Below are 24,854 nucleotides of genomic sequence, written 5' to 3'. Positions count from 1 at the left end.
CTAGCTGTGTCTCTACAACACTCCACACCCGTCTATACATACTACCCTAGCTGTGTCTCTACAACACTCAAAACCCGTCTGTACATACTACCCTAGCTGTGTCTCTACAACACTCAAAACCCGTCTGTACATATTACCCTAGCTGTGTCTCTACAACACTCAAAACCCGTCTGTACATACTACCCTAGCTGTGTCTCTACAACACTCAAAACCCGTCTATGCATACTACCCTAGCTGTGTCTCTACAACACTCAAAACCCGTTTATGCATACTACCCTAGCTGTGTCTCTACAACACTCCACACCCGTCTATGCATAATACCCTAGCTGTGTCTCTACAACACTCAAAACCCGTCTATGCATAATACCCTAGCTGTGTCTCTACAACACTCCACACCCGTCTATGCATAATACCCTAGCTGTGTCTCTACAACACTCAAAACCCGTCTGTACATACTACCCTAGCTGTGTCTCTACAACACCCAAAACCCGTCTATGCATACTACCCTAGCTGTGTCTCTACAACACTCAAAACCCGTCTGTACATACTACCCTAGCTGTGTCTCTACAACACTCCACACCCGTCTATGCATACTACCCTAGCTGTGTCTCTACAACACTCAAAACCCGTCTATGCATACTACCCTAGCTGTGTCTCTACAACACTCCACACCCGTCTATGCATAATACCCTAGCTGTGTCTCTACAACACTCAAAACCCGTCTGTACATACTACCCTAGCTGTGTCTCTACAACACCCAAAACCCGTCTATGCATACTACCCCAGCTGTGTCTCTACAACACTCAAAACCCGTCTGTACATACTACCCTAGCTGTGTTTCTACAACACTCCACACCCGTGTGTACATACTACCCTAGCTGTGTCTCTACAACACTCAAAACCCGTCTATACATACTACCCTAGCTGTGTCTCTACAACACTCCACACCCGTCTATACATACTACCCTAGCTGTGTCTCTACAACACTCCACACCCGTCTATGCATACTACCCTAGCTGTGTCTCTACAACACTCAAAACCCGTCTATGCATACAACCCTAGCTGTGTCTCTACAACACTCAAAACTCGTCTATACATACTACCCTAGCTGTGTCTCTACAACACTCAAAACCCGTCTATACATACTACCCTAGCTGTGTCTCTACAACACTCAAAACCCGTCTATACATACTGTCTCGGCAACGCTCCACACCCGTGTCTACGTACTACATCATATTTCTACAACACTCCACACCCGTGTGTATAGTTAGATAGATAGACGCCTCAATATAGAATCTATGGAATGTCGATGTATAATTGTAGCTCATGATATTATTAAACATGTCTTTTTGTATTGTACATTGAATATGAATGACAGAAATGAACTATTTGAAATCATTTGTGGTGATAGATGTCTCTACATTTGCAAGACTATTTAGTGAGGACGATGATATAATCCTGTCTGTACTACTCGGCGGTATGCGTAAGTGTGTTAGCTCTTTATCACAAAGTCTATGGGGTGACCTTGTGGTTATTGTGTCAAGATACTGTAGGAAATGGCTGTTTCTATACAAAACAGTTATAAGAATGCTTGATTGTCATGCATTTTGTAGTTATCATTTCTCATAATATTGTTAAATTGTACTACTGTACAGCTCTGTAATTATACATAATATCATATATGATATGTTTCTTCAATATCTGGAGGAAATAAAGAATATCTATCTATCTATCTATCTATCTATCTATCTATCTATCTATCTTTCTATCTATCTATCTATCTATCTATCCATCTATCTATCTATCTATCTATCTATCTATCTATCTATCTATCTATCTATCTATCTATCAACACTCGACACCCGTGTGTATATACTACCCCATGTGTCTACAACACTCCAGACCCGTGTGTATATACTACTCCATGTATCTACAACACTCGTTTATGTACTACCCCGTGTATCTACAACACTCCACACCTGTGTGTACATACTACCCCATGTATCTACAACACTCCACACCCGTGTGTATATACTACTCCATGTATCTACAACACTCGTTTATGTACTACCCCTTGTATCTACAACACTCCACACCTGTGTGTACATACTACCCCATGTATCTACAACACTCCACACCCGTGTGTATATACTACCCATGTATCTACAACACTCCACACCCGTGTGTATATACTACTCCATGTATCTACAACACTCGTTTATGTACTACCCCGTGTATCTACAACACTCCACACCCGTGTGTATATACTACCCCATGTATCTACAACACTCGTTTATGTACTACCCCGTGTATCTACAACACTCCACACCCGTGTGTATATACTACCCCATGTATCTACAACACTCGTTTATGTACTACACCGTGTATCTACAACACTCCACACCCGTGTGTATATACTACCCATGTATCTACGACACTCCACACCCGTATGTATATACTACCCCATGTATCTACAACACTCGTTTATGTACTACCCCGTGTATCTACAACACTCCACACCCGTGTGTATATACTACCCCATGTATCTACAACACTCCACACCCGTGTGTATATACTACCCCGTGTATCTACAACACTCCACACCCGTGTGTATATACTTCCCCATGTATCTACAACACTCCAAACGCGTGTGTATATACTACCCTACATATCTACAACACTCCACACCCGTGTGTATATACTACCCCATGTATCTACAACACTCCACACCCGTGTGTATATACTACCTCATGTATCTACAACACTCCACACCCGTGTGTATATACTACTCCATGTATCTACAACACTCGTTTATGTACTACCCCGTGTATCTACAACACTCCACACCCGTGTGTATATACTACCCCATGTATCTACAACACTCGTTTATGTACTACCCCGTGTATCTACAACACTCCACACCCGTGTGTATATACTTCCCCATGTATCTACAACACTCCACACCCGTGTGTATATACTACCCGATGTATCTACAACACTCGTTTATGTACTACCACGTGTATCTACAACACTCCACACCCGTGTGTATATACTACCCCATGTATCTACAACACTCGTTTATGTACTACACCGTGTATCTACAACACTCCACACCCGTGTGTATATACTACCCCATGTATCTACAACACTCGTTTATGTACTACACCGTGTATCTACAACACTCCACACCCGTGTGTATATACTACCCCATGTATCTACAACACTCGTTTATGTACTACCCCGTGTATCTACAACACTCCACACCCGTGTGTATATACTACCCCATGTATCTACAACACTCCACACCCGTGTGTATATACTACCCCGTGTATCTACAACACTCCACACCCGTGTGTATATACTTCCCCATGTATCTACAACACTCCAAACCCGTGTGTATATACTACCCTACATATCTACAACACTCCACACCCGTGTGTATATACTACCCCATGTATCTACAACACTCCACACCCGTGTGTATATACTACCTCATGTATCTACAACACTCCACACCCGTGTGTATATACTACTCCATGTATCTACAACACTCGTTTATGTACTACCCCGTGTATCTACAACACTCCACACCCGTGTGTATATACTTCCCCATGTATCTACAACACTCCAAACCCGTGTGTATATACTACCCTACATATCTACAACACTCCACACCCGTGTGTATATACTACCCCGTGTATCTACAACACTCCACACCCGTGTGTATATACTACCCCGTGTATCTACAACACTCCACACCCGTGTGTATATACTACTCCATGTATCTACAACACTCGTTTATGTACTACCCCGTGTATCTACAACACTCCACACCCGTGTGTATATACTTCCCCATGTATCTACAACACTCCACACCCGTGTGTATATACTACCCCGTGTATCTACAACACTCAACACCCGTGTGTATACTACCCCATCTGTCTACAACACTCCACACCTGTGTGTATATACTACTCCATGTATCTACAACACTTCACACCTGTGTGTATATACTACCCCATGTATCTACAACACTCCACACCCGTGTGTATATACTTCCCCATGTATCTACAACACTCCACACCTGTGTGTATATACTACCTCATGTATCTACAACACTCCACACCTGTGTGTATATACTACCCCATGTATCTACAACACTCCACACCCGTGTGTATATACTAACCCGTGTATCTACAACACTCCACACCTGTGTGTATATACTACTCCATGTATCTACAACACTTCACACCTGTGTGTATATACTACCCCATGTATCTACAACACTCCACACCCGTGTGTATATACTACCCCATGTATCTACAACACTCCACACCCGTCTGTATATACTACCTCATGTATCTACAACACTCCACACCCGTGTGTATATACTACCCTACATATCTACAACTCTCCACACCCGTGTGTATATACTACCCCGTGTATCTACAACACTCCACACCCGTGTGTATATACTTCCCCATGTATCTACAACACTCCAAACCCGTGTGTATATACTACCCTACATATCTACAACACTCCACACCCGTGTGTATATACTACCCCGTGTATCTACAACACTCCACACCCGTGTGTATATACTACCCCGTGTATCTACAACACTCCACACCCGTGTGTATATACTACTCCATGTATCTACAACACTCGTTTATGTACTACCCCGTGTATCTACAACACTCCACACCCGTGTGTATATACTTCCCCATGTATCTACAACACTCCACACCCGTGTGTATATACTACCCCGTGTATCTACAACACTCAACACCCGTGTGTATACTACCCCATCTGTCTACAACACTCCACACCTGTGTGTATATACTACTCCATGTATCTACAACACTTCACACCTGTGTGTATATACTACCCCATGTATCTACAACACTCCACACCCGTGTGTATATACTACCCCATGTATCTACAACACTCCACACCCGTGTGTATATACTACCTCATGTATCTACAACACTCCACACCTGTGTGTATATACTACCCCATGTATCTACAACACTCAACACCCGTGTGTATATACTACCCCGTGTATCTACAACACTCCACACCTGTGTGTATATACTACTCCATGTATCTACAACACTTCACACCTGTGTGTATATACTATCCCCATGTATCTACAACACTCCACACCCGTGTGTATATACTACCCCATGTATCTACAACACTCCACACCCGTGTGTATATACTACCTCATGTATCTACAACACTCCACACCCGTGTGTATATACTACCCTACATATCTACAACACTCCACACCCGTGTGTATATACTACTCCATGTATCTACAACACTCGTTTATGTACTACCCCGTGTATCTACAACACTCCACACCCGTGTGTATATACTACCCCATGTATCTACAACACTCCACACCCGTGTGTACATACTACCCCGTGTATCTACAACACTCCACACCCGTGTGTATATACTACCCCGTGTATTTACAACACTCCACACCCGTGTGTATATACTACCCATGTATCTACAACACTCCACAACTGTGTGTATATACTACCCCATGTATCTACAACACTCCACACCCGTGTGTATATACTTCCCCATGTATCTACAACACTCCACACCCGTGTGTATACTACCCCATCTGTGTACAACACTCCACACCCGTGTGTATATACTACCCATGTATCTACAACACTCCACACACATGTGTATATACTACCCCGTGTATCTACAACACTCCACACCTGTGTGTATATACTACCCATGTATCTACAACACTCCACATCCGTGTGTATATACTACCCCATGTATCTACAACACTCCACACCTGTGTGTATACTACCCCATGTATATACAACACTCCACACCTGTGTGTATATACTACCCATGTATCTACAACACTCCACACCCATGTGTATATACTACCCCATGTATCTACAACACTCCACACCCGTGTGTATACTACCCCATGTATCTACAACACTCCACACCTGTGTGTATATACTACCCTATGTCTCTACAACACTCCACGCCCGTGTGTATATACTACCCGATGTATCTACAACACTCCACACCCGTGTGTATATACTACCCCATGTATCTACAACACTCCACACCCGTGTGTATATACTACCCCACGTATCTACAACACTCCACACCCGTGTGTACATACTACCCCATGTATCTACAATACTCCACGCCCGTGTGTATATACTACCCAATGTATCTACAACACTCCACAACCAGAATCTCAACAACTACCACTCTCACCACCACAACCAGAACACAAAATAGCAATCACTGTCTTTGTGGTGAGGCTCGCTGACTTGGTTGATTCATGTCGTCGTATTCCAATTGCGTAATCGAGGCACATGTCTTTCTATCACTGGACTATTTGGTCCAGATTCGACTATGTAAAGACCGCGGCCATAAGCTGTAATATTGCTGAAAGTGGCATTGAACAAGAAAGAAAGCATTGTCAACATCAATACCGTATGAGCTTTATGACACTTATCGGTAGGTATATCAAAACTGACATAGTAGTGTGCCGATGGACATTATAGGAGAGAGACTTTTCCGTCTGGCTCAGGTCCGAAACAGTGATGTGGAAGAGGCTCATTGTCAGGACACGCATGGTGCAATGGAGACTACTCCTTCAGTCACACCAACCTCATCACATCAGTGAGGTTGAAGAGGCTCACTGTCAGGACACACACAGTGCAAGGGAGACTACTCCTTCAGTCACACCAACATCATCACAGCAGTGAGGTGGAAGAGGCTCGCTGTCAGAACGCACAGTGCAAGGGAGACTACTCCTTCAGTCACACCAACATCATCACAGCAGTGAGGTTGAAGAGGCTCATTGTCAGGACACGCACAGTGCAAGGGAGACTACTCCTTCAGTCACACCAAAATCATCACAGCAGTGAGGTGAAAGAGGCTCCCTGTCAGGACACGCACAGTGCAAGGGAGACTACTCCTTCAGTCATACCAACATCATCACAGCAGTGAGGTGGAAGAGGCTCATTGTCAGGACACGCACAGTGCAAGGGAGACTACTCCTTCAGTCACACCAACATCATCACAGCAGTGAGGTGGAAGAGGCTCACTGTCAGGACACGCATAGTGCAAGGGAGAGTACTCCTTCAGTCACACCAACATCATCACAGCAGTGAGGTGAAAGAGGCTCCCTGTCAGGACACGCACAGTGCAAGGGAGGCTACTCCTTCAGTCACACCAACATCATCACAGCAGTAAGGTGGAAGACGCTCGCTGTCAGGACACGCACAGTGCAAGGGAGACTACTCCTTCAGTCACACCAACATCATCACCATAGCAGTGAGGTGGAAGAGGCTCACTGTCAGGACACGCATAGTGTAAGGGAGAGTACTCCTTCAGTCACACCAACATCATCACCATAGCAGTGAGGTGGAAGAGGCTCACTGTCAGGACACGCATAGTGCAAGGGAGAGTACTCCTTCAGTCACACCAACATCATCACAGCAGTGAGGTGAAAGAGGCTCCCTGTCAGGACACGCACAGTGCAAGGGAGGCTACTCCTTCAGTCACACCAACATCATCACCATAGCAGTGAGGTGGAAGAGGCTCACTGTCAGGACACGCATAGTGCAAGGGAGGCTACTCCTTCAGTCACACCAACATCATCACAGCAGTAAGGTGGAAGACGCTCGCTGTCAGGACACGCACAGTGCAAGGGAGACTACTCCTTCAGTCACACCAACATCATCACAGCAGTGAGGTGGAAGAGGCTCACTGTCAGGACACGCATAGTGTAAGGGAGAGTACTCCTTCAGTCACACCAACATCATCACCATAGCAGTGAGGTGGAAGAGGCTCACTGTCAGGACACGCATAGTGCAAGGGAGAGTACTCCTTCAGTCACACCAACATCATCACAGCAGTGAGGTGAAAGAGGCTCCCTGTCAGGACACGCACAGTGCAAGGGAGGCTACTCCTTCAGTCACACCAACATCATCACCATAGCAGTGAGGTGGAAGAGGCTCACTGTCAGGACACGCATAGTGCAAGGGAGAGTACTCCTTCAGTCACACCAACATCATCACAGCAGTGAGGTGAAAGAGGCTCCCTGTCAGGACACGCACAGTGCAAGGGAGGCTACTCCTTCAGTCACACCAACATCATCACAGCAGTAAGGTGGAAGACGCTCGCTGTCAGGACACGCACAGTGCAAGGGAGACTACTCCTTCAGTCACACCAACATCATCACAGCAGTGAGGTGGAAGAGCTCACTGTCAGGACACGCACAGTGCAAGGGAGACTAGGCGATACTGTGTCATACACAGCTACTTTCACATGTGTTTCTTTTGTTTGTTTGTTTGTAAAAGATCTCGGCGAGCGGAGGCCAGTTAACAAGTTGTATTTGTTATCCCTACATATTTGACGTATTGACAGCTTTCATGTTCCCTGTACTGCACTGATGCTTGTTGAACACCTCCCGGAGAGGTTGCCAAGAGTTATTCCCTTCAGCTGTTCATGATCTAAAACCTTACTCTGACGCCCTCTGTGCTTAAATCTGAAACTGTCAGTTCTCGTCCAGGAGAATCTTGTAGCCAACAATTGGTATGTGGATTAACCTCTCAATTCTCATCCCAGATAATTTTTAATACACAATTATGATTTATGCTTTTCGTTTACAATTTCATTTAAGTAAGAACTCAGTTCTGGAGAACCTGATCTTTTTTATTATCCGCATGACATTAGAACATTGCGGAATCCACCTGAAAGTTTAATATAAATACTAAATTATATTTTCTATAACTTCATCTGGAATGACAAACCTGATAACATAAAGAGGATCAATTTTATAATGAATAAGTTATCTTACGATGATAGACCTCAGTGCTTTTACTGATTCTTTAAAATTGTCATTTCTGAAACAAGCTATCAATATAACTGCAGCCAAAATATCATATTTTCCATTTCCACATTTTTTATTGAAGGAGCACGTGTCAGTATGCATTATTATGTCGATAACCCATGTTGGAGAGACGTTTTAAATACTTTGGCAAAGTTTTACAGTAGAGTCTTGTTGTTGAAACCCTGGGGCTTAATATTCACTTAATAGATTCGGACTTAGTGATAAAACTTTGAGTGAATAGGACGGTACATCCAGTTAAAAACATAGATAACGAAAAAGGTTTAATGAGTTTCCAGGTTTCCAGGACAACTGTGTGTGTGTATAAGCATACGTTTTTAGATCATAACAAATTGTTGATGAACATTCCTCAAAAGACAGCGGTATAAGGATCTACATCAAATCGTCGCCTTTTCAGTAAATTGTATCTACTTTGCCATCCGTCAGCTTCTGAGTAATGCCTATCAAACAATTCAACATTCCTCCATCCTGAAGGACAGGGTTGAAACACGCCCACAATTTGAACCTTTAGCGTAGGTGTTCCAAGAGCATGTCTTGCACTATCATTAACATCAAATCATATTAAAAGAGAGAGAAAATGTTATTATACCTTAATAAAACTAGTAAAGTACTCTATGTATGCTTTTAATGGCAAAGACAACTTACTGAACCTTTGGTTTTGCCCGAAATATTTAATCAATGTCAAACATATACAAGAGATATTAAATCAATAGATTTCCACTATAAATTTATACATGAGATAATGTATACAAAAGAGTAGCCTTTAGGCGTTCATTTCCATGTGATATGCATTTTAAGTATTTATATCTATCTGTATTTTCTGGTTGATGAGACAAACAGTTGTCACAAAAGCACTCTTCAATACGGATGAAATGTTTCATCAGTGTCTGAAGGCCTAAGTTCAACAATTGTATAGAATGGTGCCGTACTACAGTATCAAAATATCATCGACATGAGCTGCCAAGTATTTACTTTCAAACACTTCACTTTCTGAACGAATGACATGGGCACTGATAACAACTATTGCATTATATTTACACAATGTTACTTCAATGGGAACCTTGTGGTAAAATATGCAGGAACCTGGATGTCTGGCACTCTTTTCTAGTTCACTCTCGTCGAGAATACAGGATTCACGCTTTGCACAGAGTCGTAGACAGTGTATACTGTATAGCCATTGTATGTTTCTTATTTGTAAGGGGCGGTCGGGTAGCCTAGTGGTTAAAGCGTTCGCTCGTCACGCCGAAGACCCGGGTTCGATTCCCGACATGGGTACAATGTGTGAAGCCCACTTCTGGTGTCCCCTGCTGTGATATTGCTGGAAAATTGCTAAAAACGGCGTAAAACTATACTCACTCACTCACTCACTCTTTTTTGTAAACACATCAAATTCAATTCAAGTCTGTTAAATAAAATTAAGTTGTAGGTGTGAGAGGATCCGTTATTCGTAGATTCGTGGGTAGGGGATCATTTTCCATTGGTGGTCATTTCCATACCCTCTCTTGGGTGCCACGTGTTTAATGTGACACGATGATCAGAATATAGTGCAAAGGTGCTTCGTCACTCAATGTGTTTGCAAGCACCACGTGTTATCCTTAACATCTATTAAGCCTTATATCAGCACAGATGAGTTAAGCTTACGTACATACAAAAATATAACAAACAACAATACCACTACATATGTTCTGCAAACTCTGAAAGATATTCGGCCTTGCACATACAAAGCAAATAGGAGCATAAGCTAAACATCACACACTCAAATTTCAACAATCAACCTTATTAACAGTCTAACATGGAACATAGATTCGTTTGCTTTTGCCTGGCCAAGCCTAAAGTATCTACAGTCTGGTATGGTATATAAAACCTGATATGTAGAGTCTGCTGCCTGGAACTTTGATGACTATTTCACTACATGTAGGTATTCGAGATCGGCTAACCTCCTGCATATGCCCTTGAAAGTTGCTGGATAAGACAGCTACGTCCTTTATGTATATCGCGTCAATCAGTTCGCACACTCATGTTGATTTAGTTCCTCTGCCTAAACCTGTTTGCCTACAAGCTGCTCACTTTGAGGCGCCATATGAAACTTCTTCACAACAACTCCCTCAGACTTTCTTCATCGTACCCCATTCCACCAGTTCATCAGTCTGAAAGGGATACTCCATTTGCTCACTGCTGGCTGCACCTGAAACAAATAGTCCACACCGTAGCCTTCCTCCCACATGATCATCATCGCTCAGCTACAAAACATTCAATGAGAAACAGCAACTTCTCATCAGTTCAGATCAGTTCATCTGCTGTATCACTGATTTTGTTTCTTTTTCTTTTGTGTCCTTCAAACAAAAGTAAAAAAAGGCTTGGAGTACATTTACACTTGGCATGACTCCGAGCTATGGGACAAATAACACTGAAATAGTCATGGTGTATCATCTGTGTAAGGAAGTGCCTCCAAGTGGATAAAAGCACCAGACTTACCTAACACAGTTCTATATTACAGCCCTGAAGTGAATGTACCTTTAGCAGAGATGTTATGATCTTATTAACTGATCCTTCATCCAGTGCAAGTTGCTTCTCTATCTTGCCGGCCACATAGACGCAAAGCAGAGGCGGAGCTGTAGATAATTTCAATCATTATCACATCCTTTTGCATAGATAAAGCAATTGACATTAAGTGCGTAAGCATTAATTCTGTATCAAAATAATAAGGTGAAATAAAAAAATAAAATATTGATTTTGCTCAAAAGTAGTCCATGTCATTCATTCAGGATGTTCATAATTTTTATTTAAGCATCAGGAAACGTATATTTAATCCATTGATAAGTGATTTAAAGGTGTATGAAGACTCTTTTTTGTCAGCATTATACTGATAATGGTAACATGTTAAACGTACATTGAATTTATAATCTCATTAAATGTTTCATTGATGCCCCATTATATATTTACACTACAAATACATCACATCTGTATTTACTTTTCTGATTACAAACGTCCATTTGGAACTTACATCTTTCCTTTATCTCCGAAGTTGCTGCAGCCTGAAAAGTATGAAAATGTATCTTGTTAAACGTCTCTTGAAATACAAGCAGGGCACTATTAGTTTGTTTAACAAGTAATATAATTCCATTTTTCTCTCCGCCACAGAATCCTGGTTTCCGTTCCCGAAGTTTAACTAGTAATTATATATGCACTGTTATATATGATATACCTTTCTAAAACACTATCAATCTTCCAAAATATGACACAAAACGCATTTCAACTGATAATGGGATGAATTGCTTTGACATAAACATAAACGTTAATCTCTTTTCATGAATGGATTTTGAGGAAACAGTAAGAAAAACGTACAGCTTTATTTTGCCAACTTCTAGAATACCAATCAAACAGTTATTTGGAATCAATAAGACCGTTTATAGTTTCCACAATAACATTGAAATGGTGCACAGATATTGAAATATTTAACCACTGTACTAATTATTAAGTAAATAAAAAGCAGTGAGAATATACTGGTGATCACCAAGTCACATTTTGTATCACAGTGTCCTGTCATTATCACAATGATCCAGATAAACCAGTAATTGAAGCCATTAATATAGGACTGTGAAACCTGCAATATTTCAGAGGAAGAAATATACACGTTTGACAAGCTCAGTCTAAGAGATATGATTGATGACAAAAAGCACAATATCCGAGATCGAGTGATTTTCGTTACCTCTTGTTCCTGGTCCAGATATTTCAGCACCTCATCAAGTATTCCATTTAGTTTTCCTGGTGGCAACTTGAACTTCGTCTCCACCTTCTCTTGCAAAGCAGTTGTTGTTGTCTTCATTTCTTTCTGTATCTCCCGTAACCTGACTGAAATATGCCAGTTGAGAGAGGTTTTATCTGGTGACGAATCTATATTTAGAAACTGTACCTTCAGGATAATTACTGTGAACATTGATATGCATACAACGTGACATACCCATGTTTGGTTAATCTGGAAATATGTTACTCTGAACGATTACAGAGAACCTTACTGTCAGGATTAATGTGGTTTCGTGGTTAATACTCACGTATGTCTTCAAACTTTATGTCGCCCCCAGTTCTGGAATGTATAAAGAGTTATATCCTGACTCCAAGAACAAGAGTAAAGCTGAAGAGTTGAAGGATTAAAAGAAATTATTATATGGAGCTCTTTTGCTTGAATGAACTAGAAAAACACAAACCATCAATCTAATGTCATCAACAAAGTTGGTAGATATACCTGTTAGCTGTTCTTACAGACCCAAAGACCTAATGTGTGACCGTGATCGCAATCCAGTGTTTCCATCCAGCACATACGTTTTGATTTTTTATACAATAGCTGCATCAAGTTCTATTAAAGTTGATTGTTTGTCACTGCCTGTGGACTTTTACATCCCACGACCTACTCACTGTTCCAAATGGCAGAATTCATGTACAGGTTCGGTTACTTGCTTCAAATGTGGCGAGGTTAATCTTGATGGAAATAAATGGAAACCTCTGAACTCTCTAACTGTCAAGGTGATCATATGTCATCTTCAACTGAGTGCAGCAAATACAAGTATCAGTCCATTATGCAAAAAGTTAAATGTGAGCAAAAGATCAGCAACAAATAAAGCATCTCACCCAAGCGTCTTTTGATATTAAATATATCAACACGAGGCAAGCCTCGGAGTTTTTCCACTTTTATCAACGAGTGATGATATATGTGATATCAAAAGATACGAGTGCGAGATTTTATTTATCATCCAACATCATTCTTCCAACTTTTACAGTTTGTAGACAACAATAAGCAGTGTCTGCAAAAAGTACTGTACAAATCACTGCTAACAACTTCTTCAGTTGCAGAGCCATTAGTGATGTAATTTGATTGTGACGTCATGTTAACCAATGGCGTCAGAATGGCCTGCAAAGCATTGTGATGCAATTTCTTTGCAGCAATATCTACAATGTAGATTTTGCTTGATCTCACCCAAGCCATTTCTACTGTTGGAGCCAGTTTTGGATGATAAAACAAAATTAGTCGCACCTGCGAACACAACAGGACAATCTTATGGACAAGGAGGTATTCCCTCACATGAGTATTAGTGGTCGTACAGGTGGCCATTCTCCCCAAAACAAAGTCTGGTGTCGTTCCCCTTTTACTCCACCTTCATGCACAAATTTAATTCAGTAGTATTGCAGAGTTATACTTTTTAATTCAAAATTATTAACAGTCAGCAATCTGTTTTCAAGAGACGCATCGTAAACATACAGATCTAGACATATTTGACCTAAGGCACATTTTACAACTGCGCAAGTATGACTAGTGGTATGTTATGCAGTCTCTTGCGGCGTTGCTTAGTAACAGCCTCCATCTTGTACTCATCTCTCTGAGAATAAATCTTCGTCTACATCATTTATTTTCTCCTCAAGGTGATAAAGCGACTAGAGACTCTACTATTTCAGTCAGAAAGAACATTATTCAAAGTGCTGTTCATCTGAATACTAATCTTCAAGCTGTTGCTAGCCGACTTATATTGCATTACTCTTTGTATATCCCATCTACATCTGCAGTCTGACCTTCAGAATCTTTATGATAAGCTGCATCCTGCATCACCGTAGGGGATGTAAACGGGCAATCCACGTTAGTTGGAAGTACAAATACAAGCAAAAAGGGGAAAGTCATTGAAGATTTTATTTCTAATAATAACTTAGGTATATTTAATGATGATTCAAGCATCTACTTACATCCTGCCACTTAAAGTTTATCTGCCCTTGATTTGTCGCTCACAGACTTCGATGTTTACAATGAATTTGAATGTTTTTTCCATGACGACCTTTTTGGGAAGTGATCGCTTCCAAACTGTCCTAAAAGCTGTAAAACGGGATGATGACCCACCTTCATCACAATTGAATTTTACCAAGGCCAATTGGTCCTTGTGTGAAAAGTTAAGCACTGAAAATTTTTAATCTGTAAATTTCATAAATGTACCAGATCACATCCAGTTCTTTTCAGCTCAATCAATAAAATCGCTGACCAAACAATTTCTCAGTCCTCTGCCAATCGTAAAATGCAAAGGGGTGGTCGGGTAGCCTTGTGGTTAAAACATTTGCTTTTCATGCCGAAGACCCAGGTTCGATTACCGACATGGGTACAATGTGTGAAGGCCATTTCTCGTGTCCCCCGCCATGATATTGCTGGAATATTTCTAAAAGCGGCGTAAAACCATACTCACTCACCTAATATGCATAAACTTTATATTAATATTGAGTTTAAAGAAGCAAGAAAGTGTTGGAAGACAGCGGATAATATTTCCGCCGACATCCCACAGTTCACAATTTTAATAACGTCAAAATTGCTAGTGCCAAGGCACGAAGTGCTTATTAGCGAAATAAGCAACAACCATGTAGGACCTGTCTCCAAAAATTAATTCACTCACGCCCATGTCTAAGGTATGGAACATGGTTAAAAAGTAGAAAGCAAGTTTTCAAAATCTTCTGTAAACTATCTTAAAGATGGTGACACATTAATAACTGATAAATCTGAAATTGCAAATAAATGTGGTGACACTCTTGCCAAACATTCTTCATCATCAAAGTATGTCCCTGTGTTTCAGAAATATCAGAAACAACAGGGAACGAAAAAAGTAGATTTTGCTTATATTAACTGTAAGTATTTCATTGCATTAGCTACACACCGCTCTTGAGCAAGCTCGTGATCCTGCTGCAGGTGATGGCAATATCCACTGACAGTTACCGAATAATGTCCTGAGACACTTTTAGATATATTTAACCAAATATGGACTTCAGGGAATTTTCCTCCTTCCTGACATTATGCCATTTTAGTCCACATACCAAGACCTGGCCGGGATCATACAGATCCCTCAAATTACCGACCTTTATCCTTAACCAATTGCGTTTGCAAACCATGAAACGAATGGTGAATAATTGATTGGTTTGGTATTTGGAAAGAAATTATCTTATCACAAAATTTTAATGAAGTTTCCATCAAAATAGAAATAATATTGATCGTTTGGTACGATTATAATCCTTTGTAAAAAAATGATATTGTCAACAAACATCACAAAGTGTCAATATCTTTCGGTCGTGAGAAAGCTTATAAACTACTTAGAAGCATTTCATTCTGAATGATTTACATGATTGGAGAAGTTGTTCACCCCTTATATATCACAGTTATTAACAGAAAGGCAATTTCAAGTCCAAAAGGGTTCCATCCTGCCTGAAGATTATAGCCCGGATCAGGGTGTACTGCAAGGCAGTATTTTGTCTCTCACTCTGTTCAGTATTAAAACAAATAGTCTGCCAAAAGATTTAAGTGAGTCAGCAGATGGGTCACCTTCCGTGGGTGATTTTAATAATTTTTGTGGTAGAAATATGCACACAATAGAGAGGCACCAAATCTGTCTGAATGAAAGTTACAACTGGTCTATTGAAAACGGGAATAAATGTCCTAAATCCAGAGCAAATTCGATACATTTCCTAGAAAATATCTGCTGCATTTCGAATAGCAACCCAGCATTTGTTCAGGTCACTGATCCGCTCTAGACTTAATTACGGCCCCATTTTCTTTCGGCTCGGCTGCCTTTCAGACGTTTCCTATTCTTGTATGTGGAGGCAAATGAGCTATCCCTTCAGCAACGCTGTCTGAAATTATCCTTACTGTACATCACCAAATTATATTCTAGTCAGTGAAATCCAGTTTTAATTGCTCATTTTATCCTCTCTTTGAAGATATTCACAAAAAGAAATCATCTCCTGTTCCACACATCTGAATCAGAATCAGATCTGGGACATTTCGGCTTTTAATATTAAACTTCAAGATGTAGCTCCAACTCAACTTTTCTTACTTTGGCCTCATATTAAAAAAACTAAAGAAATCAGAACCAACCAACTATTTCACCAACCAGAATTCAATCAATAAAGAATCACCGATGACACCTATCAATCTATATTTACAGATGAATCTGTGATACCACTTCTTGTTTCCATACAGCGATTATAAACATGTGACCAAAGGTTACATCAACGAAAAGATGCAAACCAAGTGGTGACGCACATTACATCGAATCAAACCAATTATCGCTTATACCTTCTTGATTTGAAAGTATCGGAATGGGACGACATCGTACAACCAACCACACAGTTGTAATTATTTTAGTTACCAAGAATAATTTCACAACCAAGAAATTCACAATGAACAGTTATTACCTTTGGACAGAGTATATATTATTCTTTGACCGGTATCATATACAGCTATACATAAGGTGTGCACAAGTTTGAACACGGCGATACAGAATGATAATAATGAGTATATTAACCTCGGTTTTCCCAAAGGATTGAATCAGACAAGAATATAATTTATAAGATGGAAACTTACATCTCTCGAACTCGGTCTGGATCCGGCAATGCTTCTTACCCAGCTTCTTTAGATTTACAACAACTGATGTAACTGTCAACACAGTGACGTCATACTGGAAGTAGTCTCTCGGCTCGAGGATACGGTCGAAGGAACGTGGAGAATTGCATTCCACTAGTGATAGAAGTGTTTTTACGCCACTTTTATATAAGAATATACAATGCATTTAGATGTACTCGATGCATTTTTGTAGTTATGCAAGGTGGATTTAAGCCATTATGCTACAAGAAGTAGTACGTGGAAAAAACTCGGTGATATAGGTGACGTCACATGAACTATCATGTTGGCAAATTAAAATAGGTGATTTGGAACGTATTCACATTTTGTTTTTGCACATTAGACAAACAGTCAGTAAGATCGGTGTTGATATATGCTATAGTGATATCGTATATGTTCACGGTTGTATGCTGTACTGCATTCAACATGTACAATATGATTAATCTCACAATCACATTACAGTTAGGATCCTCTATTTAGTTCCCCTTGTGATGAAAGAATCACACTCAATCAAGTACTACTTGACTGTGTTGATTTTGTCCATCAAAAGAGATACATATTTCACTGTTAGAACAGTCACCTGTTTAGTCATGTTTATTCTTATTTAATACTGTGTTTTCTTAAAGAAATAGAAGTTATTGCTAAAGTGTGTTATCTTAATAATTGGTAGTGCTATTTGTCAGTCATATAGCTGGAATATTACCGAGTGCGGCGTTAAACAACAAACAAAGAAACCAACTTGGCTTGTTAGTGGTTGTATCCTCGCGGGAGGTTGAAGTATCGTAAAAGTATTGTCCCCCTAAGAGGGTGTGTACGTTCCACGTCATTCAAAATAGCTTCTTGCATCCGCGAATTTTTAAAGTAGAATATTTGTCTTTCTACCATAATATTGGAAATTATTCGATTCTGATTGGTCAGTTAGAGATGGTCAAATATCAATTAACCACTGATTCATAGAAAAGTACTTCTTTCTGTCATTGTCCTTAGTCATATTTAAGTAATTGTATCTACAATTATAGGTTACAAAATGCAAAGTTGCGGTCACTACACTATTCAAAGGATGTGTGGCAATACATTTCGTGCAGAAAACACTCTAGAAATCTTCAAAGAGAATGTTTTTAAGTTTTGGGGTCAACAGAGAGCTTGGAATTTGACCCTTTTGTAAATATGACTTGACGTCATATCTGTTGCGTCTCAATGAGCAATATGACCTCACTATGGTTACAAGTGATGTAGAATGAAAGCTTTGCAAAGCTTGCTTAGATTTCTTAAGGGTTGCCCAATTCATGTTATTTTCCATGCAGCCGTGCTTTCAATGTCTGTCGTATGTTCGAGTGTAAACAAAATGCCTGAGCATAATTGTACAGCGCCATATTTTGCTTAAAGGCTGTTATCGGTGATTCCGTAATTCAGATCGACAACCCACTCAAAACACTGAAATGAACCCATGCAACTTCATTCAATTTATTTTCTAATATCAAAGCGTTCGCGTTTATTTAGTCGTGGTACATAAAAATACTGTGCTTTCAATGTACGAAACACAGTATGTTTTTCTCCTTATGTTACTTTAAAGGCTAAGCGTGCATACAATCGCCAGCAGCTGAAGGGATGGTGTAAATCCAGATGTGCAACTGTCGAGGCAGCAGACGTATTTTAAGTCCCCATGGTCCCCAGCATATTGGCCTCATTTTGGTTGCTGGCAATCTATAGCCCGTTTTTATAATTCTTCATTTCAACGTTTTCTCAACTAGTTTTAAAATCGAAACTATGATACTCTAGTTGTGAAACAGTTCGTGTTATAAATTCTCGTCAAGAACTCACTCACTTGTCATCTTGGTTGTCCTTGTCCGCTTGCTTTCTGGCACCACCCACACCACCGTTGTCCTTGTCTTTGTTCTCCTGGTCCCTGGCATCACTAACCATAAGTTTGTCGTTTTCCATGTGGTTGCTAGGATCACTAGCAGTAGGGTTGTCCGTGTCCGCTTGCTTTCTGGCACCACCAACACCACCGTTGTCCTTGTCTTTGTTCTCCTGGTCCCTGGCATCACTAACCATAAGTTTGTCGTTTTCCATGTGGTTGCTAGGATCACTAGCAGTAGGGTTGTCCTTGTCCGCTTGCTTTCTGGCACCACCAACACCACCGTTGTCCTTGTCTTTGTTCTCCTGGTCCCTGGCATCACTAACCATAAGTTTGTCTTTTTCCATGTGGTTGCTAGGATCACTAGCAGTAGGGTTGTCCGTGTCCGCTTGCTTTCTGGCACCACCAACACCACCGTTGTCCTTGTCTTTGTTCTCCTGGTCCCTGGCATCACTAACCATAAGTGTGTCATTTTCCATGTGGTTGCTAGGATCACTAGCAGTAGGGTTGTCCTTGTCTGCTTGCTTTCTGGCACCACCAACACCACCGTTGTCCTTGTCTTTGTTCTCCTGGTCCCTGGCATCACTAACCATAAGTTTGTCTTTTTCCATGTGGTTGCTAGGATCACTAGCAGTAGGGTTGTCCTTGTCTGCTTGCTTTCTGGCACCACCAACACCACCGTTGTCCTTGTCTTTGTTCTCCTGGTCCCTGGCATCACTAACCATAAGTTTGTCGTTTTCCATGTGGTTGCTAGGATCACTAGCAGTAGGGTTGTCCTTGTCTGCTTGCTTTCTGGCACCACCAACACCACCGTTGTCCTTGTCTTTGTTCTCTGGGTTGCTAGCATCACTAACCATAAGTTTGTCTTTTTCCATGTGGTTGCTAGGATCACTAGCAGTAGGGTTGTCCTTGTCCGCTTGCTTTGTGGCACCACCAACACCACCGTTGTCCTTGTCTTTGTTCTCTGGGTTGCTAGCATCACTAACCATAAGTTTGTCTTTTTCCATGTGGTTGCTAGGATCACTAGCAGTAGGGTTGTCCTTGTCCGCTTGCTTTGTGGCACCACCAACACCACCGTTGTCCTTGTCTTTGTTCTCTGGGTTGCTAGCATCACTAACCATAAGTTTGTCTTTTTCCATGTGGTTGTTAGGATCACTAGCAGTAGGGTTGTCCTTGTCCGCTTGCTTTCTGGCACCACCATCACCACCGTTGTCCTTGTCTTTGTTCTCTGGGTTGCTAGCATCACTAACCATAAGTTTGTCTTTTTCCATGTGGTTGTTAGGATCACTAGCAGTAGGGTTGTCCCTGTCCGCTTGCTTTGTGGCACCACCAACACCACCGTTGTCCTTGTCTTTGTTCTCTGGGTTGCTAGCATCACTAACCATAGGTTTGTCTTTTTCCATGTGGTTGTTAGGATCACTAGCAGTAGGGTTGTCCTTGTCCGCTTGCTTTCTGGCACCACCAACACCACCGTTGTCCTTGTCTTTGTTCTCTGGGTTGCTAGCATCACTAACCATAAGTTTGTCTTTTTCCATGTGGTTGTTAGGATCACTAGCAGTAGGGTTGTCCTTGTCCGCTTGCTTTCTGGCACCACCAACACCACCGTTGTCCTTGTCTTTGTTCTCTGGGTTGCTAGCATCACTAACCATAAGTTTGTCTTTTTCCATGTGGTTGTTAGGATCACTAGCAGTAGGGTTGTCCTTGTCCGCTTGCTTTCTGGCACCACCAACACCACCGTTGTCCTTGTCTTTGTTCTCTGGGTTGCTAGCATCACTAACCATAGGTTTGTCTTTTTCCATGTGGTTGCTAGGATAACTAGCAGTAGGGTTGTCCTTGTCCGCTTGCTTTCTGGCACCACCAACACCACCGTTGTCCTTGTCTTTGTTCTCTGGGCTGCTAGCATCACTAACCATAAGTTTGTCTTTTTCCATGTGGTTGTTAGGATCACTAGCAGTAGGGTTGTCCGTGTCCGCTTGCTTTGTGGCACCACCAACACCACCGTTGTCCTTGTCTTTGTTCTCTGGGTTGCTAGCATCACTAACCATAGGTTTGTCTTTTTCCATGTGGCTGCTAGGATAACTAGCAGTAGGGTTGTCCTTGTCCGCTTGCTTTCTGGCACCACCAACACCACCGTTGTCCTTGTCTTTGTTCTCTGCGCTGCTAGCATCACTAACCATAAGTTTGTCTTTTTCCATGTGGTTGTTAGGATCACTAGCAGTAGGGTTGTCCTTGTCCGCTTGCTTTCTGGCACCACCAACACCACCGTTGTCCTTGTCTTTGTTCTCTGGGTTGCTAGCATCACTAACCATAAGTTTGTCTTTTTCCATGTGGTTGTTAGGATCACTAGCAGTAGGGTTGTCCCTGTCCGCTTGCTTTCTGGCACCACCAACACCATCGTTGTCCTTGTCTTTGTTCTCTGGATTGCTAGCATCACTAACCACAAGTTTGTCTTTTTCCATGTGGTTGCTAGGATCACTCGCAGTAGGGTTGTCCTTGTCCGCTTGCTTTCTGGCACCACCAACACCACCGTTGTCCTTGTCTTTGTTCTCTGGGTTGCTAGCATCACTAACCATAGGTTTGTCTTTTTCCATGTGGCTGCTAGGATCACTAGCAGTAGGGTTGTCCTTGTCCGCTTGCTTTCTGGCACCACCAACACCACCGTTGTCCTTGTCTTTGTTCTCTGGGTTGCTAGCATCACTAACCATAGGTTTGTCTTTTTCCATGTGGTTGCTAGGATAACTAGCAGTATGGTTGTCCTTGTCCGCTTGCTTTCTGGCACCACCAACACCACCGTTGTCCTTGTCTTTGTTCTCTGGGTTGCTAGCATCACTAACCATAAGTTTGTCTTTTTCCATGTGGTTGTTAGGATCACTAGCAGTAGGGTTGTCCTTGTCCGCTTGCTTTCTGGCACCACCAACACCACCGTTGTCCTTGTCTTTGTTCTCTGGATTGCTAGCATCACTAACCACAAGTTTGTCTTTTTCCATGTGGTTGCTTGGATCACTAGCAGTAGCGTCGTCATTGTCCGCTTGCTTTCTGGCACCACCAACACCACCGTTGTCCTTGTCTTTGTTCTCTGGGTTGGTAGTATCACTAACCATAAGTTTGTCTTTTTCCATGTGGTTGCTAGGATCACTAGCAGTAGGGTTGTCCTTGTCCGCTTGCTTTCTGGCACCACCAACACCACCGTTGTTCTTGTCTTTGTTCTCTGGGTTGCTAGCATCACTAACCATAAGTTTGTCTTTTTCCATGTGGTTGCTAGGATCACTAGCAGTAGGGTTGTCCTTGTCCGCTTGCTTTGTGGCACCACCAACACCACCGTTGTCCTTGTCTTTGTTCTCTGGGTTGCTGGCATCACTAACAGTTGGGTTGTCATTGTCCGTTTGGTTGCTGGTATCACCACCAGTAGGGTTCTGCTTGTTTTCTTGGTTGCTGGCATCACTAACAGTAGGGTTCTGCTTGTTTTCTTGGTTGCTGGTAACATTATCAGCAGGGTTGCCTCTGCCCCCTTGGCTGCTGGTAACATTATCAGTTGGCTTGCCTCTGTCCCCTTGGCTGCTGGTACCATTACCAGCATGGTTGCCTCTGCCCCCTTGGCTGCTGGTAACATCAGCAGGGTTGCCTCTGCCCCCTTGGCTGCTGGTAACATTATCAGTTGGCTTGCCTCTGTCCCCTTGGCTGCTGGTAACATTATCAGCAGGGTTGCCTCTGTTCCCCTGGCTGCTGGTAACATTACCAGCATGGTTGCCTCTGCCCCCTTGACTGCTGGTAACATTATCAGCAGGGTTGCCTCTGCCCCCTTGGCTGCTGGTAACATTATCAGTTGGCTTGCCTCTGTCCCCTTGGCTGCTGGTAACATTATCAGCAGGGTTGCCTCTGTTCCCTTGGCTGCTGGTAACATTATCAGCAGGGTTGCCTCTGCCCCCTTGGCTGCTGGTAACATTATCAGTAGGGTTGCCTCTGCCCCCTTGGCTGCTGGTAACATTATCAGCAGGGCTGCCTCTGTTCCCCTGGCTGCTGGTAACATTAACAGAAGGGTTGCCTTTGTTCTCTAGGCTGCTGGCAACATTATCAGTAGGGTTGCCTCTGCCCTCTTGGCTGCTGGTAACATTATCAGTAGGGTTGCCTCTGCCCCCTTGGCTGCTGGTAACATTATCAGTAGGGTTGCCTCTGTCCTCTTGGCTGCTGGTAACATTATCAATAGAGTTGACTCTGTCATCTTGGCTGCTGGTAACATTAACAGTAGGGTTGCCTCTGTGCCCTGTGCTCTGAAGCCAGTACTTGCTTGAACCTTTGTCAGAGATCTTTTCGTCTATTTGATGCAAGCATTGACATACATTATTAAGCATATTCATTGGCAGACTATCATAGCAGGTAGTAGGAAATTAATATTAGATCTATTACAATGATCTGGTAAACTCAACAGATAACGTTTCCCGTGAAGCCATGATTCACGCAAAGTCACGCACAATAGTATTTAGATCTGTTGGTTACAATTGAAACATAAAACAAATAATAATACGAAAATTGTCACATTGTTTCTGAGAAATCACATGCCCCGTTTATACCGATATCATAATTATACCCCCATTTACGAAGTAAATAGAGCGTATATAGCGTTCCGTTCGTCCGTCCTTCCGTCCGTCCGTCCTTCCCTCCGAGCTTTTGTACAGCCCATATTTTTTTAACCATTCACCCTAGCTTCACTTAACTTGCAACACACATTTACCACAATGAGTACTTGTGCATTTTGCTAGTTTGACGATTCTGAATTTTTTAATTACTCATCATCTTCAACAAATTAAACATGCTTGCAAATTGTTGCGGTTAACAACTTCTGAACAGCGCGGGCGTGTATCTGATATTTCCTGCACCAATTTAGAACAGAACAGAACAGAGTTTATTCTGGAAAACACACAATGGTGGTATAGAGAACATACATTACGAAGTATAATACAATTGTATGACGAATGTAGCACAATACAAGCAATTCGGAGTTAAAATATAATATGCATTATATATACATACATTATACAATATATACATACATATTTGCATACAATATATACATCATATTTGCATACATACTTGCGTAAATAATTATATATTAAGGTACTATCTTGATATGTAGTGGCATGTAGATCACTCATTGTAGCAGTGCGAGTTCATTCTATATATATTTACATAACTTTGTAAGAAGAGGTTTGAAATCACATTTCATTAAGTAGTTGTATTATGCACAGTAGGATACTTACAAAAATAGTCTGGTAATAGGGTTGTTCTAAGGTTGAGTAATTCATTACAGCTTAATAAGAAATGAAATTCGTCGCCGACAGCGGCTTTACATAAAGTACAATATCTGTTGATACGTGGTATTCCGTGCCATCTTCCTATTTCTATTGGCAACTTGTGATTTCTTGTTCTAAAACGCGTTAGCCAAATGTGCAGATTTTGTGGGAGAATTAAAAGATATGGTTCTAAAGTGGGTTCGCTTTTGAATAGTTTATAATTATCTGCCTTAGAGGAATTTTGAGTATAAGCTTGCCAAGATTGTTTATACTGATCTATACTATTTTCACTTGTTGTTTGACCCCCTGGACATCTGGTACAGCTTGTGATATCCACAAGTAATGCAGTCCAGCTTCTTGCAGGATTTGTTTTATCAT

The 24,854-nt window shown here is 41.6% G+C and overlaps 2 protein-coding genes across 2 annotated transcripts in view; both read right to left on the bottom strand.

The window, feature by feature from the left end:
* Nucleotides 1–9,557: 9,557 nt before the first annotated feature.
* Nucleotides 9,558–19,392, bottom strand: LOC139458092 (uncharacterized). Its single transcript, XM_071239398.1, has 6 exons — nucleotides 19,156–19,392; nucleotides 12,967–12,998; nucleotides 12,624–12,766; nucleotides 11,919–11,949; nucleotides 11,429–11,526; nucleotides 9,558–11,099 (listed from the first exon to the last, which is right to left on the bottom strand). The coding sequence occupies exons 1-6, from the start codon at nucleotides 19,383–19,385 to the stop codon at nucleotides 11,031–11,033; spliced, it is 603 nt and encodes a 200-aa protein (XP_071095499.1). The 5' UTR covers nucleotides 19,386–19,392; the 3' UTR covers nucleotides 9,558–11,030.
* A 27-nt stretch (nucleotides 19,393–19,419) lies between these two features.
* LOC139458027 (dentin sialophosphoprotein-like) overlaps nucleotides 19,420–24,854 on the bottom strand; it is an 81,916-nt gene continuing 76,481 nt past the window's right edge. Inside the window, exons 21-22 of the mRNA XM_071239343.1 lie at nucleotides 19,515–23,500; nucleotides 19,420–19,452 (exon numbers count right to left, since the gene is read on the bottom strand). Of these exons, the coding sequence (XP_071095444.1) occupies nucleotides 19,420–19,452; nucleotides 19,515–23,500 (4,019 nt within the window). The remainder of the gene's footprint in view (nucleotides 19,453–19,514; nucleotides 23,501–24,854) is intronic.

This window comes from Haliotis cracherodii, unplaced genomic scaffold (assembly GCF_022045235.1).
Source record: "Haliotis cracherodii isolate W230 unplaced genomic scaffold, xgHalCrac1.p SCAF_12, whole genome shotgun sequence".
NCBI lineage: Eukaryota > Metazoa > Mollusca > Gastropoda > Lepetellida > Haliotidae > Haliotis > Haliotis cracherodii.
Note: the sequence above shows the minus strand (reverse complement) of the source record. Positions and strands in the feature narration are given on the sequence as shown.